Consider the following 17,904-nt stretch of genomic DNA (forward strand, 5'->3'; position numbering starts at 1 on the left):
GGACCTGGTACACATCGGTTCCGAGTCTGGGTCCAAAAATTTATGATCATGTTTGACCAATTCCAATTTCAGATTTTTAATGCCCACTGGGTTCGGGTCTATGAAATTCTAACGGATACCCGGTTGTGCTCACCCATAACGTCCGTTAATAGTAAGAGTATCCGGTGAATTTTGTTTAAAGTCAGGAGTATATAGTGAATTTTGAAAAAAGTTGGGGTATTTGGTGAATACATATTTTTGTCAGGGATATTTGGTGAATAAACCATAAATTATAAGTAATAAAAATTATAATTGGAGCTTAACTAAATTGAAGTGAAAATAAATTGGGGAGAAAAGACCCGCAGGACGGTAAATAACAAGACCCTTTAAATCAAAACGGCGAAGAGCCACACCAGTGGGGCGAAGTTGCGAAAGAAAAAAAAAAATGGCCGGTGGCACAGCACGATCACAACCCCACCAACGAAAACCACCACCATCACTAATCGCAGCACAACACCGTGAAATCCAAGGCCTTCTTCTCGACCAAAAAGAAATGGTTGCAATCCACGCTGCACTCAAGCAAGAACTTCTCGCCGTTGATCACGAATTGCGCGAACTCTCCGCCACCGCACGCAAATTCAGGGAGGAAAGAGACTCTCAAATTAAGGAACTTTACGATAAGTCTGTCAAAGTTGAGGCTGAGGTTTGCGCAATTGAAGCCCTTCATTCTGAACATGCGCAAGTTGTTACTGATATTCAGAAGTTGACTGAGAGTAAAATTCAGCTTGTTGCTCATTTTAATAAGCTTGAGTCTGAGTTGAATCGGGTTAAGGAGGATTCTTCTCAAGTGGGTGTTATTAAGACTGATGTTGAGAAGATGAAGGAAGAAATTCAGAAAGGAAGGTGAAATTTTCACTTACTTTTGACGTTATATTTTTAATTGGGTTGATTTGGGTTGAAATTTGGGATTTTTATACAGTAATTTTGAAGTAGGGTTCATTGTGAAGTTGGGTTTTATTTAATTCAAAGGATTTGTGTTGTTGAAGTGTGAAATTTTATAGTATTTTGCTTTAATTGACATGGGGTTTTGTGGGAATGCTGTGAAATTGGGTTTTATTTGGGGGTGTTATTATGGATTGTAGTAGTACTATGATGTTTTGATTTTCATTTGGTTTTACTTGAGAGAAGGAAATTAGGTTTATTTGATTGGAAATATTTGAACTTTGGAAGTGTGAAACTTTCTATTATGCTCTGATTAAGAAGTTTTGTTGGGATTTTGTGAAGTTAGGTTTAATTTGTGTTATAATATGTTGCTGCAAATTGCAATAGAGTAGACTTTTCTAAGGACATGAGTTTTTCTTATTAAGTTTAATGTTAATGGTATATATTTGTCATTGTTGTTGAATATTTGGGAAATCAACAGAGCTGCAGTAGAATGTGAAAAGAAGACACGGGCAGCTAACATTGAACAAAGTCTAGCAATGGAGAAACATATGAAGTCACTGCAACGTGAAATCGAGATGCTACATGCTGAGCTTGCGAATGCTGAGAAACGAGCAAGGGCTGCTGCTGCTGCTTCAAATCCAAGTATGCATTTCCCAGCTCTTTGTTTGTTGGGGTCGTTGTTGTGCTATGATGCACACCTTAATTATCTATATGTTGGGGTCGCTGTTGTGCTATGATGATGCACACCTTAATTATCTATACGTTGCAAAAATTCCACGACTAGCATTTCCATGTTCTGAATTTCTGTGTGAATGTTTCATGCTCAGGTCCTGGATACATGGGAAACTACGGAAGTCGTGGTATGTCATATGGAGGAGGTCCTTATTCTGTTCAGTATTCCATGCATGAGGTATGCGATCCTTAATTTGTTATCAATGTGCTTAAGAAGCTGTGCTTGTTTTGATTAGACTTGGCAATGTGTAATTTTGTATCACATTGGTGTTTGCGTTGTAAATGTACTTGTTGAAATCATTGACAGTAATTCGACTTCTTGTTAATTGTTTAGACTGATCGACACTAAGTGGAACTGTTTAATCAAACTGGTTAACCGTTTTGACCCATTGAACATGTTTGATTTTTGCAGAATTTTTCAACAGCACATCACTTTCTCTTTTCTAATTATGTCATATTATTAAATCAATCGAAGTTTAGCTAACCCCTACCTTTTAACAATGAAGTACACCGAAAATATTAAGAAGTTACAATGCTTTACTCTTGCATTTACTTGTCTAGATTCAAGCATAGACAAAAGTACTTTCAACAAGCACAGATTTCTAATACAAACTGTTGCATTAAGGTATATAAAGTTTCTATGCTTAAATCTAGAGGGAGGGAATAAAATAGAAACATCGCTAACGCCAGTTCGCAGTTGGTGAAATTTTGAGCTCCTTGTCCCGTAAAGTCCATATCACTTGTGTTTCAATAATCCCTAAAATTAAACTGAGTTGTGTTTCCTGCCAACTTTATGGAGGAAGCTGCCTTGAGATTCTCATAAATCAGTTTTGCTTTAGATATTGTTGTGACATCGAGAGAGTGAAATGTTGATATCAAAGGATTTTAATACTGGATTTAGGAAACCTTTTCCAACAATAAGGCATTAAGGCCACTCCCTGTTTTGGGTTGAAAAATACTATTCACAAAATTGTATGCATAGGATTCGATAAGTGGGCATAATTTTTCAGGTGCAGAGCAGAGCTGCTACTGCACCAGAGTTTATTGATTAGCATATTGATTTCAGGATGGAAGTGAGAGGTCAAACCCGTATTAAGAAATTTTAAATTAATACTACTACTACAACATCAAGTCACAAAGTGCAACCAACTGCAACTCTATAAAAGCAATCGGATTCCACTAATTGAGCTTTTATTCGTTGTCTAACCAACTTGGGGGGACATTTGGGGTGGAAGCACTAATAGATTTGGAAACGGAAACCCGCTGTTTAGCTTCCATCAATTCTGTCACGACTCACACATACATTCCTGTTTTCTGTTGGTACTTTCTAGTTGGGTGCATTGGGGTAAGAGAGTACTGGGTGATGTTAATTTTTGGTAATCTTGCACTTGGGAGCTGAAAGTTAAGGTTTTTGAGTCTAAGAAGGAATGCAAATGATCTCTAACGAATTGGGTGTCGAAGAAAATGGATGACAAAGGAGGAGGTGGAAGTGGAAGTGGGAATATCGATGTGGGTGATGATGGGTTTGTTAGGGATTTTGAAGTGGAGGATCCTGAGAGTATATTGAAAGAGAAAATCCAGTTTATGATTTTTCGGTTAAGGAAAGAGATTGCAATCGATAGTAGGGCATGAATTGGGAATGAGATGAGGTGGAAGAAGAGGGACATTGCTAATGTTGGAGGAACTTTCTTGGTGAGTGTATGGGGAAATGGAATTTAACAGTGCTAGTGTCATTAGCAATTCATTAACAGAAACTGCTGGTCCAATCTAGTGGATGGTTTTGTGGAATATACTTCTAAAAGCAAAACTTGTGGAGGAACTCTTCATAGGTCTAGCTAGCATTAATATGGGAAAAGATTATGAATCATGCAATCAGTAATTACGTCTTCAGGTTTCTCATGACCAGTCCACCTCTCAATTGGAAAGGCCTTGAGCCTTTGGCATATGTTTCTTGTAGCGGTTAGGATATACTGATGCTCCTCCGAGTAAAATATTTCTTTGTTAACAATGGGATAGTTGAATGCTGTACTTAAGGGCCTCTTTATTAAAATTAGCTGAAAATCTACTTACCAATAATTATGATGGGATTGCAACTTGGGTCTTACTCATTTTCTTTTAGTTATAATGAATATCATCTGAAGTCTGTATATCTGTTCTATTTCAGGGACAATTGACTGCTGATAGTGCTTCCCCAGCTCTATATGTGCATCGAGCAGGTAATCATAGCCAATTTGACTCCCAACAGCCTCATTTGCCAAAAGGATGAGCTCTATATCGTGACTTTCCTTCTTGGTGGCTTAAAGTGTAAATGGATGCTTTAACTGTAGAACATGACCTTGCAATCAGATTTTGGCTGAAACCAGAAACAGTCTGGGGATATAGTAAGTAAATAGTCACTTTATCGATTTGGGATTAGAACAAGTATTTGCACCAACGCTGGAGCTGCCTCCTTTTTTTGGTTTACTCGTAGATTGGATCAGGTTCGACTAGAGTTGTTCTACGGGAAAAGAACAAACATTTGCACCAAAACTTTATTGTACCTTCTTGTCACTGATAAGGCAACTAAAAATGTCGTTGTGCATGAGTTAGTTCGTTTTATTTGCTGTTATATGGTATAATACATGGATTTAGTGTTGTTATAAGTTGAGTGGATGTATGATATAGTTTGAGATTTGTATCTATCATTGGATCTCTTACCTTGACAATACAGCTAGATCAAGTCACAAGATTGCGAGTGTAACTGGCTTCTCACGAAGTCGTGTGTCTCTACTGGGCAAATTGTTGTTGTTGGCTTTTCTATCAATGGCACATTCTAAAACGATTGCTCCATGTTGGTTTTATTGCTTCATAAAGAAATATATTGTGTTGACTGTTGGTGAAGGACTTTGTCCATTACTCCGTTTGCACACCTTATTGCAGGTGGATCTCAATTCAAAAAACACACTTCATTTGATAGTAGGCTTTATCTTTAATGCTTTGTGCTCCAATTTCTCTACGTTTAGCAGTTAATGATAGTTTCGTAGTGTTGGTATCACCTATGACTCCAAATGTCTTAAAATCGAATTTCACCTCTGAATCCTCCTATTTGCAAGAGATTTTAACTTACCTTATTAAAAAATAAAAAATTCTAGCGATTATGATTTAGAAATGCGTTGGATGGTAAGTATTTTCTCACCACATAGCCAAAAAATCTTGAGCAAATGTAAGTGTTTTAAGTTTTTTTTATTTTATTTGAAAAGATAATTAGTACGACGACCAATCCTTATTGAGCTACTAACCTGCAAGGCACAACAACTCAAAGGCTGGGTATAAGGCTAAACAACTCATAATAAACACTCTAACATGTTGAAATGAAAATTTGAACCCTGAACAAATGCCTTGAAATTTAGCGTGGTACTCCGTTGAGCTACCAACATAATGCTTAAGTTTCTTTATACTGAACCAGTTTCCTATATAGATTTTAGTGGCCACTGAATAGGTCGTAGTAAGAAGAAATATTACATGCGTATAAGAAGAAATTTTATCTTCAAGAGAGCGTGATTTGATTGATAAGGAATAAATTCTCCAACCTTAACGACAATAATTTTTTTCCATCAATTCCATTGTTATTTAATAACACTTGATTATGTCTATGAAGAAAAAAGATCTTCAAAGAGAGACAAGATTCACACATATCAACGCACAAGTTAAACCATTAATAACTTAATTTTTGTTATTATAGAATATTTATTCTTCACATATAAATTACAAAATAAACAAAGAAAATACGCTTAATCTAATTCTTTGTATATTCTTTTGAAGATAAAAATATTGTTAATGAAACTATTACTTTGGATTTAGTGAAATGAAAATTAACTTGTAGGTTACATCTATATACCAGATTTTCAAATGTAAGGCATAGGTTGATAAATAAAATCTCAGCCTTCAAAGCATATGTTTCTTTCTAGAATTCGTCAGTGATTTCTCCAAGTAATTGGCCGCAAAGTAGACAGATTTTATTCTACTTTAGATGTCTTAATCCTTTCAACGTAGTTGATTTATGATTACGGTAAACGAAAAACCCAAAGAAAATGGCAAAGCTAAGTAAGAAACGGAGAATAAAGAGACAAGAAAAGAAAGCAAAATGTTTATTATTAATAGCAGCCCCTATTATTGCATGTTCGCACTACTACTTTTACAACTAATCAAAAAAAGAGTTGTACAATCAAAAACAGACCCCTCTACTACTACACCTACACCAATATCGCTGGACACAGAAAATATTACGACCATATTGCACAAGTCTGCGTGCAAGCAGGTAACAGACTTGAAACAGAGGCCGAGCTAATCAGTCTTCGAGCCTCTTCGCTCAGCGCCGGATGAAAGTTATAACATTTCTCGCCACGATTACCGATTTCTTAATATTAGACACTACTATTTGCTCAAAAACAAGGGAAGGAATGATAAGGCAACATCGACACCACGTTTCACGGATGAAGAATCAAAATTTGAACTGATGATGTGTGTTGTGGAAGGTCGAACTCTGACTTAGATCCAGATTCGAGTCAAAAAACGAGACTGCATGCTTTTAGTCAGTTCGAAGAATCAAATAGATCTGGGAAGGAATGATTAAAGGCCCCAAGTCCGAAGCAGAGTCATTGATTGAGCTGGCAAAATATTGATTAAACTCATACATGCAAGTTAAACTTGCCAAACTAGTAACATGCAAGCTAAGATGCAGCGAAAGACCACCAGCTAAATCTCCTAAACATAAAGATGCAGTCTTAAAAGAGCAGCACTCACCTGAAATGTTCAACCTACCAGCAATTTCGAGATTTATCCACTTGCCTCTATAAAAGACAGTCACACAATTCAAATCAATCCCAACCCTAAACAAAAAAACCCCTCGAAGTAACATGTACTAAAGGAGTAAAGGGGTATGTATTGCTCAAAGCAAGTGAACAACCTACCTCTTTATCTCCTTTTGTGAACAACCCCGCAGCGGGACTACAATTAAATTCCTCAAGACAATAGTTTTTCTTAGTACATTATATGCTTCAGAAATTCTCAGTATGGACGAGAACGGTTTCCACCATGAGAATGCCTATCTGGACCAGAGCCTCCATAGTCTCTTCGACGATCTCCACCTCCGTAACCACCTCTACCACCACCTCTACAGTAGCAAAGAAAATAACATAGTAAGGAAGGTAATCAAGACCATGCGAATAACAAGAGAATACATACATCAACAAGAAGGAACAATTACGGATCAGAGAAGCAACGCATGTGGGTGCGTTCTCTTCACCTTAAAAAAAGTTTCAGGTCTGATGAGGTCCTCTGTTTTTTTTTTACTTGCAACATTTCCCTTATCAGGAAGTTGCATAGTAGTTACAACATTGACATATTTGGTAATACATTCTCTCTTTCTCTATGTTAGCACATGAGATCCCTTTACTTTATCTCTCTATTTCTGTACTATCCTAACTTATTGTGCCATAGTCCAACGTAACAAGTAATAAAAAATCGAAGGAAGTATAATGTAATTAACCTAACATCATAAGCAAACAATTTGAGCTTTCACATGCTTAAAAGAACAGATTCAAGCATCACTAAAAAAGAAGTTGCGTGCTACTTAAAAGATGAAGCATTTCAAATTCAACCAAAATCACACAGCACAATGGTACTCCCGGAAGGTAGTTAGATATTCACTATTGAATAAAAAAAAGTGATCCTATTCAAATGCCCAATAAATGTCCACCCCCCAGAACACAACACATGCACCATCATGCGCAAATTAATGGAGAGCCTTAAACCAAAATATCCACCGCTTTATAATCATTAAGTCAGTAAACTCAAGAGCAAACAAAAACAAAACACGAAGAAACAGTTCAGCTTATAAATATAAAACAATTGCATGATAATATACTAAGAGCAAAGATTGATACCCATGGCCATAGGACTGTGGTGCCCTTGGTGCAGACTTCTCTGCCATTGCAACATTGATCTTGTATCCTCTTATATCATGACCTATATAAAAAGCAGTTATATCACATGACAAATAATGCATCATGTAAGTCATATGAAATCGCAGCTCTCAGCATACCGTTAAAGAAGCCACCAGCAGCATGAGCTGCTGATGGGTCCTCATAAGACAAAACACCATCACCCTTGTTCTTTCCATTATCATCGGTGTACAGCTTTATACTCCACGGCCACTGATCCTTGTAACCTCTCTTTTGCTTGATTCTTGCAACCTATATAGCAAAGATATAATGTTAACTACGAAAACCACCTGTCCTCATTAGTCATTATTCTCAGTTGTCATGCCACGATTTGCCAAGGCTACTCTTTAGAGAATTTCCACAAGCACATAAAGGAAACAAGTAAAATACATGTCATCAATTGTAAATTATTTGCAGCAACTTAGGCAATTAGCATAGAATAATCTGTTTCTCCATTATTATTAAAATATTATTATTATTTTTTTAAATTTGGAGGGGGGGTAGGGAACATAAAGATTGACAATTTTAAGGTAAAACCAATTCTGAAAGCTGCAATTATCGGCAAAATAAACCTTATCTAAGGTCATTTGTAAGATAAAAATTTTCAACAACAGATTTGAGAAACGATGCCAATGGAACAACTATTTCCAAGTGATATATCATTGATACACAGGGGGGAGGGGGTTTCAAGAAAATACTGGTGAAAGCTGTTAGCAAATCCAGTTTGACTCCAAATTGGAAATAGGGGTAAAGTTAAAAGTTCCAAATCTTACAATTTTTTTTAAAAAGTGAGGGCCACTCATCTTCACTCGAAATGATACGATGCACTCCCTTCAATTCGAAAATACCCATAATTCAACAAGACCATGAACTAAGATACCAACATAAAAGAGATGAAAAGCAACTCCAATAATCAAATGAACCATCTAAGAAATGAATGAAATTTAGCACAAATTGAGAAATGAGACACTGTTATTAATCTACCATAACAGAAGTGGCATATATCAGATATATTAAATAGGTCCAAGAATGCCGCACGAAAGAGTGCAAGCTTGAGGAAGGGAAGAAACAGAACTTACAGTTCCAATGTTACCAAAAAGATCTCTCAGTTCGTCAATGCTAACATCTGGTGGCAAATTAGAGATATAAATCCTGGAGTTGTCACATGAATCCCCACAATTCTCATCACATTGCTTCACTTTCGCAGGTGGGTCAGCAGACACTGGAGCATCTCCACCATAACCACCACCTGAATGTCTTTGACCACCACCATATCCACCACTGGGCGGACCACTACGACCCCCACCACCGCGATAATCTGCAGAAGCATCAGCACCATAGCCTCCTCCTGGTGCACCATATGATGGTGGTAATGATCCAGGGCCACCAGTATAGCTTGTTGGGGGAGGGACAGCAGAATCATTTCCATAGGCAGGGTTTGCACCATAGGGGTTCTGCATAGAAGGGTAGCTTCCACCAGTCCCACCATATGAAGGAGCCGCTGGGGGAGCCTGGCCATATCCACCATCATTTCTACCCTGACCGTCACCATAAGAGCCACCCCTGCTACCTCCACCTCTTCCACTATCATAGTTGTTATCCCTGCCCCTATCCCCTCTATCACCACCACCATATCCTCCACTACCTCCTCTATTGTACCCACCACCTCCACCTCTATGGTCACCACCACTGCTGCCACCACCACCGCCAGCAGCAGCAGGTGCAGCTTCTCCACATTTATTACAAGCAGTTCTTCTTGCAAAGTTTAGGTTCCCACAACTGCAAAAATTAAACAGTTTCAGCTGCTATGATAGTATACTATCTAGAAATATAACAACGATCAAAGATTCGTATCAATTCAGCATGAGAACACAGCGGTAAAAAAAATACGCATAAGATTCAACCGTCAATAAAAGGTGTCAATATCATCCCAGAGCAAAGAAACTGAAAGGAAGACAACTTTTCACCAAACATTGATTTCAATAGCTACCTAGATAGTAACTTGGTATAATAAAGCATGGAACAAGAGGAAGACAAGATTTAACCATATGTCATTTTCAATAGCTACCCAGATAGAAACTTGATATAATAAGCATTGGGTCATTTTCAATAGCTACCTAGATAGAAACTTGATATAATAAGCATTGGGCCCTTATAGAACACATCAGTCAAAACTTTGGGCAAAAGATTTAATAGCTTTACTTGTATCTACAAAACTTGAACTATTGTGTAGCAAAGACAAACCTTTACTACTAATACTAAATAAAAAGACACAGTGAAGGAAAGAATCTCAACCTTCGACAAGAACTAAATACAAGCAGAGTAACAATACCCAAGCCAAATAAAAAGGAAAACCAGGTAGCAACCAAAAAATACTAAATTACTAATTTCTAAAGCCATATCTTTCATCTACGTGCCAAAAATTTACCAAGTTAGTCTTTAATTGCAGGGAAAACATCATCAAGGAAAAGCACATTATACACTTCCCTTTGATTCGTTTACATAATGCAGAAAGCATCTTCCTTTTTAATGCTACATTTTACTCTCTATTCCTTATCTTCCTCTATCTCTCCTCCCATTCACCCTCTCCTCTCCAATCTTCCTTTTTTCTCAAATTTCTTGCAGGGATCCACATAAATAAAAAATAATCTACAGCAGTAATGTTTCTCAAAATAATGGTTCATGGAAAATCATTTTCCACCAAATGTGTGTTTCAATCCAACCAAATCGAAACTAACTAACAAAGCATAGCATTAAACTTATCTTCTAGCATGACGAGTATATAAAGATTAATAAATAAAAAATTCTCACGGCAGAAGTATTTACCCTGGATTAGGACATGACCAATCGCCATCTCTACCACTACCTCCTCGGGCACCGCCTCCACCACCTCCACCTCCTCTTCCTCCTCCTCCTCCTCCTCTTCCTCCGCCTCGACTGCCTCGATCTCCTCCTCCTTGATATCCACCACCTTCACACATTTCAATCACAAAATTCACATTACAATCACAAAATTCACATTACAGTCGCAAAATTAACATCTTCAAGGAAAATAAATCAACTAATTTCTCAAGCGAAAACTCAACCGATCAAAATTCGAAAACAAAATCGCAAAATACCGCACGAAATCAAACAGAGCAAAAACCTAGAACACCGAAAAAACGAAAAGCGATAATGAGAAAGATAAAGGATAAAGTACCTCGACTGTCAGAGTTACCGCCATATCCACCACCACCACCTCTTCCACCGCCTCCATATCCTCCACCACCACCACCTCTTCCACCTCCGCCATAACCACCAGCAGAGCCTCCACCTCCGTAACCTCCGCCACCGCCGCCATAACCTCCGCCGCCATAGCCTCCTCCGGAGGAAGGAGGATTAGAATCTCCGCCGTACATCGTGAGACGAGATCTAGGGTTTTGTAGAATAGAGTGTAGAAGGAGAAAAATGTGCGAAGAAAGAGAGAGAGAGAAGAAGCGATAAACTAGTGTAAGTCTAGAGAAATCCGATTTTAGGTTAAAGAGGGACAAAAGGTAAGGTTTTTTGGGTTTAAGTATTTCCAGTTAGACCAGCCGACTGAGCCAATTTTACGTTTTCTCATCTGTCAATTGCCTTGTGTCCACAAATAAAGGAAGAGGATGGATGCCATTTAATGCGCGTTTAACTTAGTAGGTAAAGTCTGATTCTATTTTTCGTGTTATTTCAGTTTAATAAAGTTTAGTTTAATTCTTGGTTCATTTTAATTTAACAAGGCAGTTCATCAATCAAAATGATAGCTCTAATCATGTAGCATGGTATTCAAAACTTGCAAAAAAAAAGAAATTAACCTTTGGTTATTTCGAAGGAATATTTACTTGTAATTCTAAATTGAATATATATCAAATGCTTTTTTTCTAAAAATAAACAACATAAATCTCATTTCAATAATAAGTATATTTTTCATTACTTTTGTTTCTCCTTTAGTATATATAACCTTCTTCGAGAAGGTCTTACAATTTTGTATAAATCTCTAAATACAAGATACGATTCAATTTCTTACACGTACTCGAGAAACTGATACCCTAAATAACTTTCACTCTATACTTGTTCCCTAGCATTCAAACATTTAAGTAATATGTAATCAATATTAGAATATCAATGATCCTTTCATTATATAAAACCGATTTAAGTCTTATAAGTTCAAGTTAACTAGGAAGAGGTAATTAGCTTAAATATACTTAGTGTTTAGCACTTCACATTAAAATTCAAGGGTCAATAACTTGTAGATCAACTTCTAGCTTAAAAATGGTTGGTGTTTATCATTTTTATAAACACATAAAAACAATACATAGGATTTTAAGTTAGAGGATTTTTATATGGCTAAGATTAGTTAGAATTTTCCTTTTTTAAGGATGGTGGTGTGCACTGTCTGTATCGGATCAACACCTCTCGCAACTATAAGTAATTCAATTCAGATTATCATGTCAAGTTCTTTGGAAGTTGAGAGGAAAGAATAAAGGAATCTTCACTCCTAAAGAGTCGTTAATAAGGTTTGAATTTATGATCTCAACATCATAGGAACATTTCTTACCACTAATTCACTAAACCAGGTTCTAGTTAAAGTTCTTCAACATGTTAGATAGGCTAAGAATCTAAGATTACCACACCAATTGGCAATTATAACATTTGTTTTTTAATTGTTCTCACCCAACCCCACATGTTGATAGAAAAGGGAGATTAAATCAGTCATAAAAGTTGTTCCAACTCTTGCTGCCTTGATTTTTGTGTACTTTTGCTGTGTTACACTTACGACCCGTTTGGTAGTCGTTAATAAATTATGGTAATAGGAATGAATTTTAAGTGTAATTTTATTAGGGAAGCACCCTTAAAATCTCCATGGAGATGCATTTTTTCTCCATGGACAAGCAATCTCACCCCTAAATTTGTGTTTTTGTCTCCAAGGGAAGCAATTTTCATTACCACTCATTACCACCCTACAAGGTGGTATTGGATGGGAATGAAAATTCAAGAAGGAAAGTGGACACTTTAGGATAAATTAGCATTACCATGGTAATGGACAATGATATTTTTCACAAATTTACACACAAATTCATTCCCATTACCACCATTTATGACCAACTACCAAACGGGCCGTTATTAGAAACGCAGGAAGTAGGTTTTGCTACTGGGAAGTTCTTCTTTCATCATGTACACAATGACAAAAATGACAATATGAATAAATGATTTGGTATCTAACCAACTCAAGATCAAATCTCTGGGTAGCAGCTAACAGAACAGTTGAAAATTGCTGCTTGCCACACTTCTGATTTACAGGACTACTTAATCATACCAGAAATACCATCAGTGACAAAAGAATCAAGTACATGGATGAAGGCACTCGCGGAATACCTCCATATGAAGTCCTTAGTAGAACAACGAATCTACAATTATCTACAGATGGATCAACAGTAGTAACCAAGCCTAACCCACCAAAGTCACAGCTATCAGGACTCTGATCATGCTGCTGATAATAGCTATTAAAAGCATAAGATATGTTTCCAGGCCAAGTAAGGTTGTAACACGAGCCTCCAGGAGACAAAGCGCTACAATCTGCAGTTGAACATGCATCTAAGGCACTCGCTGAGGCATTGCTCAAATCTTTGTCGTTGTTTAAAACGCACCATTTGGCAGAGAGATACTCCACATTTTGGGCATTCACAAGGCTTCTTGAACCTTGACCGAGATTAATCTCGTATTTGGCTTGTCCATCAAAAGTGAAAATTCCCCAATGTCTCTCAAAACCACCATCAGCAATGCTTCTTTGATCTTCGTCTAAGAGGCTGAGAAGGTATGCTTCACTTGGTGGGTTGTGGGGCCTCAATGGGGTCCCTGATTTCCCACGAAGATGGTTCAACAAACCTTTCATGAATGTTTCACCTGTAGAGGAATTGGCATTAACAGCTCCATCTGTGGGCCATCCAATCTGGTCAATGATGATATCCATTCGGGGAAAACCAGCACTTGATAGTGCAGTGATGAGGGTATCATAACTCAAGTCAAAGCTGTTATCATAGAGTTTGTGATTATCATTACGAGGGTGGGAAGTTTCTTTGAATAGAGAGAAGTGAAGGGAGATGTTTTTGTTCTGTTGGAGAAGGTGAAAGGGAGATATGCTTGTTAAAAATGGTGAGTTATGTTTTGAGAGAAATGTGAGCAGCTGGACCATGGTCTTATTGAGGTCGGATCTAAAATGCCCCTTCGAAGGCAAGCCAGATTCCGACTGAAAGGCATCATAACTACACGGAACAAGCACCTTTACCTGGTCAGCTCTGTTTGCCCTTGTTAATGCCGCTTGAATGTTGGTAGCAGCTCCAACTACAAATGGAATATAATGTCCACCATAAACTTGCAGAAACGGATTGTCGCCAACAGCAATATACCTGTCAGTGGTGAGTCAATTAGAACACCAAGGAGCAAACAATTAAGAAGACAAGAAAAATTATCACTCACATCATAAAGATGAAAACATACAGTCATAAAAGTGGAGATGTAATTAAATAGTATTAGAAAGAACAGAGCACTCTGGCTTATATATTGAAAGCTAGCATTCACTCCTCTCTATGAAGTCCGAGTTGGACAATGAATGATAAATCTAGGCAGTTGATAATTAATTAACATTCAGATGGAAAGCCACGTATAGTTTCCTCTAGGCTCTACCAAGTAGTACTTGGTCGCTTGACAAGATTGTTACCTTATATCATAGAGGTCTTTGGTTCAAATCATACCAAGTGTGGTGCTTGGGGATAGAGATCCATTTATCTTCCCCACCTACTTGCAAGAACCTAACCCGCAAATGCCAAACCAAGAAATTGTGAGAGTTGAGGTCCGGAAAGGGTCCTTCTCCTTACCATAAAAAATAAAAGAAAAAAATGTTTCGGAGAAGGAAATGATCTTCATGCATATGCTATACGGTAAACCACAATCTTACATCAATGTCTCTAAATAGGCTCCTGCTTAGGGTGCATTAAAGGTTCGAATGCTCGTCATGATATGAAGCTTATAAGCTAATCATGTAGGGATTGAGTATTGCCTGCATTAAATGACCTTGGACTTCCTAGGCTCCTAGCATAATGCATAGAGTGTCCAGCTTGAGACTAGTTCAAGCAATCAGCCCATATCCAAATTTAGATCACAATAGAAAAATGTCTTTCTAATTCTTATCGTTGTCTAAAGCACTAGATCAGATCATCAGAAGGTCACTCTTATATTTTCTTAATGACAAGGTCTAACAGATACTAACTTATCTGCAAGTGAGGCGTGAGGCACAGATAAATCAAGTGTGACCCACTCTACCTCCTACCTCAACCCAGCCTAGGCAATACACCTACCATACGCATGGATAATGGTGTGGTATCATTCACCGTGTATAATGGTATCTGCCAAAGTCTATAGCTCCTACTTCGCACATGAGTGATGAGACTTAATTAGCTTTTTAAACAAAAAGCATAGAATAGACACACACGTGCAGGCGCACACACGGAAAATTATCTTACTTATCCAACATTTCACAGATGTAAAAAATGAATTGAGAAAGCATAATTATTATCCAAGCAACTCAACAGAAGATAAACTTTTAGAATTTACAGGGGAGTACTAATTTATGTGATTTAATCAGTACAACATAACACTATATTTGCTACAAACACATCAATATGCATATCATGGCCTTGTTTCTTCATCTTTTATGGAACAGTTGGATGGCACCATTGAGGCATTTGCTAGGGTTGGAAGAATAGGCACACAAAAGAAGTTGAGGTGCCTATTAGACCACAATTAACATTGTACCATACACCAGCATGCATTACCTATGTGCCTTACATCATCTGAAGTGTTGAGAATGGAGGAGAACAAAGTCCAACTCAGACTCCATCTCAAAACCAATTGACAATAGGACAAGTAGCTCGGCCATTGAATATTGAATTGTATATATTTCAACGAAGGCCAACATTCCCAACATTAAGTAATCTCAGCCTAGATGGGAGTTTTTCACATTACTCCATAAGCTATTAGGTGATCATTCTCTAACTAATTCAGCAGTTTGCAATCTCATCGAGTTGTCACTCGCATTCGCTCAATCTCAACTATGAAAATCAAGATGTCACTACACTCCACAAACAATTCTCAACCAACAAATAGTCATATACTATATGACTCTCTTACAAGTTACATTGCATCATAAAAGTCCCATCTTTGGCTAATCATGAGCTCAATTTTCACCCCAAAAGAAGTTGCATAACTCAACATTAAGAAATCTAAATCTCGATGGGAGTTTTTGACATTACTTCATAAGCTATTAGCTAATCATTCTCCAACTGATTCAGCAGTTTGCTTTGTCATCTTGTCTGTCACTCACATTCGCTCAATCTCACCTATGAAAATCAAGATGTCTCTACACTCCACAAACAATTCTCAAACAACATATACTCTCAAGTCTCAATAGTCTCGTACATACAACATTGCATCATATCAGCCCCATCTTTGGCTAGTCATGAGTTAATTTTCCACCCAAATTGAAGTCTTTTTTTTATATCAAAAATACATCTTCAAACAATACCCAAATCCAACAAACATAACACTCACACATCATAAATTATCTAAACCAAATGCATTCTTCAATTGCACAACAACAAATCTCAAATTCACATCAAATTTGCAAAATTAAACAATCAATAGAAAGTATTAGGTGGACCGAGTTCACAATAAATTATTATAAACCCGAACTGACTATATCACGCAAACTGACTATATCATAATACACAGCAGTGTTACTTCGACACCTTCAATCCTTCATTTACCTCAAAAACGGGGTGTCTTGTCGTGTCCGACATGACACTGGATACTTCATTTTAAACTAAAAATTTGACTTTTTTCTATAAAATAGCCGAGTTGCACACTTGGACACCCGTATTCGAATAGACATCCAATCCAATTCGTGTCTGGGTAACATAGATACACAGATTATATCAAATGAAAACTGACTATATCATAAAACCAATTATAAAAATCTGACAATACAAAAGGTGATTATATCAAATAAAAACCAACTATATCACACGATACCCAGTGCATTTAAACAATCAAAACCCTAAAATGGTAAAAAAAATCAACTCAGAAAAACAAACAATTTCAAGAAAGATAGAGATCAAACATACCGAATTCGAACTTTAGGGGAAGAATCAGATAAATAACGAGTAAGATTATCATGAACCCAACTCTGAGCAACTTTAAAAGAAGAATTTAACTTGGGTAACATATAATTTGGAATACCCAAAATAACATCAATTTTGGACCCTTTAAGAGCTTCAAGAACAGAAGGTTCAGCTTCAAAGAGTCTAACTTTAGTGACATTGTTGAACTTGAGAATTTGCAAAACTTTAGAAGGTGGAAGTGGGTGTGATGAATTTCTTCCCCAATTTACTCCAATGGAAGTACATGTAACTTGTACTTTTAGAACACTAGTGAAAATGGTGAGTAGAAGTAGCAGATTTACCAGAAATCTCAGGTGGTGATGGTGAAGTGGAGCCATGGGAGTAGGATTGGTTTTAGTAATCATTGAGATATTGTACATCACAAACTTTTAAATGTGGCTGGCCACACCTCCAACTAATGGTGTGGCCACACCTTCAACTCTCACTACTCCCTTCCCTTTCTCACGCACACCCCCTCCCCCCCCTTTCTCTCATTTTTTTTTAAACTCTTTTTTTTTCTCTTTGATGTGTCTTTCATATTTATTTTTTTTTGCCTCATTTTCTCTCTCCTCTCATTTCCCTTATTTTTTTTTCCTATTTTATCTCTCCTCTTATTTCCTCTAGAATTTTACCATTAATTCCCCTTCTCTCACGCCCTCCCCCCCTTTCTCTCATTTTTTTTAAACTCTTTTTTTTTCTCTTTAATATCTCTCATTTCTCCTATTTTTTTGCCTCATTTTCTCTTTCCTCTTATTTCCCCTTTTTTCCTATTTTCTCTCTCCTCTTATTTCCTCTAGAATTTTACCATTAACACATTGATAAATAAGGACGTGGCCAACTAATAATAAGTCCAAGTTATGCCTTATAATGATGCTCGTGTCTCCTTTAAAAAAAGCCCAAGCGTGAATCCGTTTTCGGATAACCATATCTGAATGTACGTGTAACGCTTATTATTTGTAACCTTATTTTATGATACGAGGAACCCATTACTTCATAATAAGTAACTATTATTATTTGTACCCTTATTTTATCATACGAGT

At 37.1% G+C, this 17,904-nt stretch overlaps 3 protein-coding genes across 6 annotated transcripts; 1 reads left to right on the forward strand and 2 right to left on the reverse strand.

The window, feature by feature from the left end:
* The first annotated feature begins 377 nt into the window (after window positions 1-377).
* Window positions 378-4,485, forward strand: LOC104900227 (protein FLX-like 1). The gene is made up of 4 exons (XM_010687602.4): window positions 378-882; window positions 1,403-1,566; window positions 1,752-1,834; window positions 3,821-4,485. The coding sequence occupies exons 1-4, from the start codon at window positions 425-427 to the stop codon at window positions 3,920-3,922; spliced, it is 807 nt and encodes a 268-aa protein (XP_010685904.1). The 5' UTR covers window positions 378-424; the 3' UTR covers window positions 3,923-4,485.
* Window positions 4,486-5,770: 1,285 nt separating this feature from the next.
* On the reverse strand, window positions 5,771-11,236 carry LOC104900228 (transcription initiation factor TFIID subunit 15b). 4 transcript variants are annotated; one of them, XR_791062.3, is made up of 8 exons: window positions 10,837-11,236; window positions 10,464-10,608; window positions 8,717-9,416; window positions 7,739-7,889; window positions 7,581-7,662; window positions 6,606-6,808; window positions 6,439-6,485; window positions 5,771-6,302 (listed from the first exon to the last, which is right to left on the reverse strand). XR_791062.3 is itself a non-coding variant. In XM_010687603.3 (6 exons), exons 1-6 carry the CDS (start codon window positions 11,033-11,035, stop codon window positions 6,703-6,705), a joined length of 1,383 nt encoding a protein of 460 aa, XP_010685905.2. In that variant the 5' UTR covers window positions 11,036-11,236; the 3' UTR covers window positions 5,771-6,702. The 4 variants fall into 4 exon arrangements, 1 of the variants encoding a protein (XP_010685905.2); XR_791060.4 differs by having other exon boundaries at window positions 5,771-6,485; XR_791061.3 differs by having other exon boundaries at window positions 6,439-6,808.
* A 1,589-nt stretch (window positions 11,237-12,825) lies between these two features.
* Window positions 12,826-17,332, reverse strand: LOC104900230 (glucan endo-1,3-beta-glucosidase 9). The gene is made up of 2 exons (XM_010687604.4): window positions 16,829-17,332; window positions 12,826-14,056 (listed from the first exon to the last, which is right to left on the reverse strand). The coding sequence occupies exons 1-2, from the start codon at window positions 17,242-17,244 to the stop codon at window positions 12,961-12,963; spliced, it is 1,512 nt and encodes a 503-aa protein (XP_010685906.1). The 5' UTR covers window positions 17,245-17,332; the 3' UTR covers window positions 12,826-12,960.
* Window positions 17,333-17,904: the final 572 nt, after the last annotated feature.

Source organism: Beta vulgaris, chromosome 7 (assembly GCF_026745355.1).
Source record: "Beta vulgaris subsp. vulgaris cultivar EL10 chromosome 7, EL10.2, whole genome shotgun sequence".
Lineage (NCBI taxonomy): Eukaryota > Viridiplantae > Streptophyta > Magnoliopsida > Caryophyllales > Amaranthaceae > Beta > Beta vulgaris.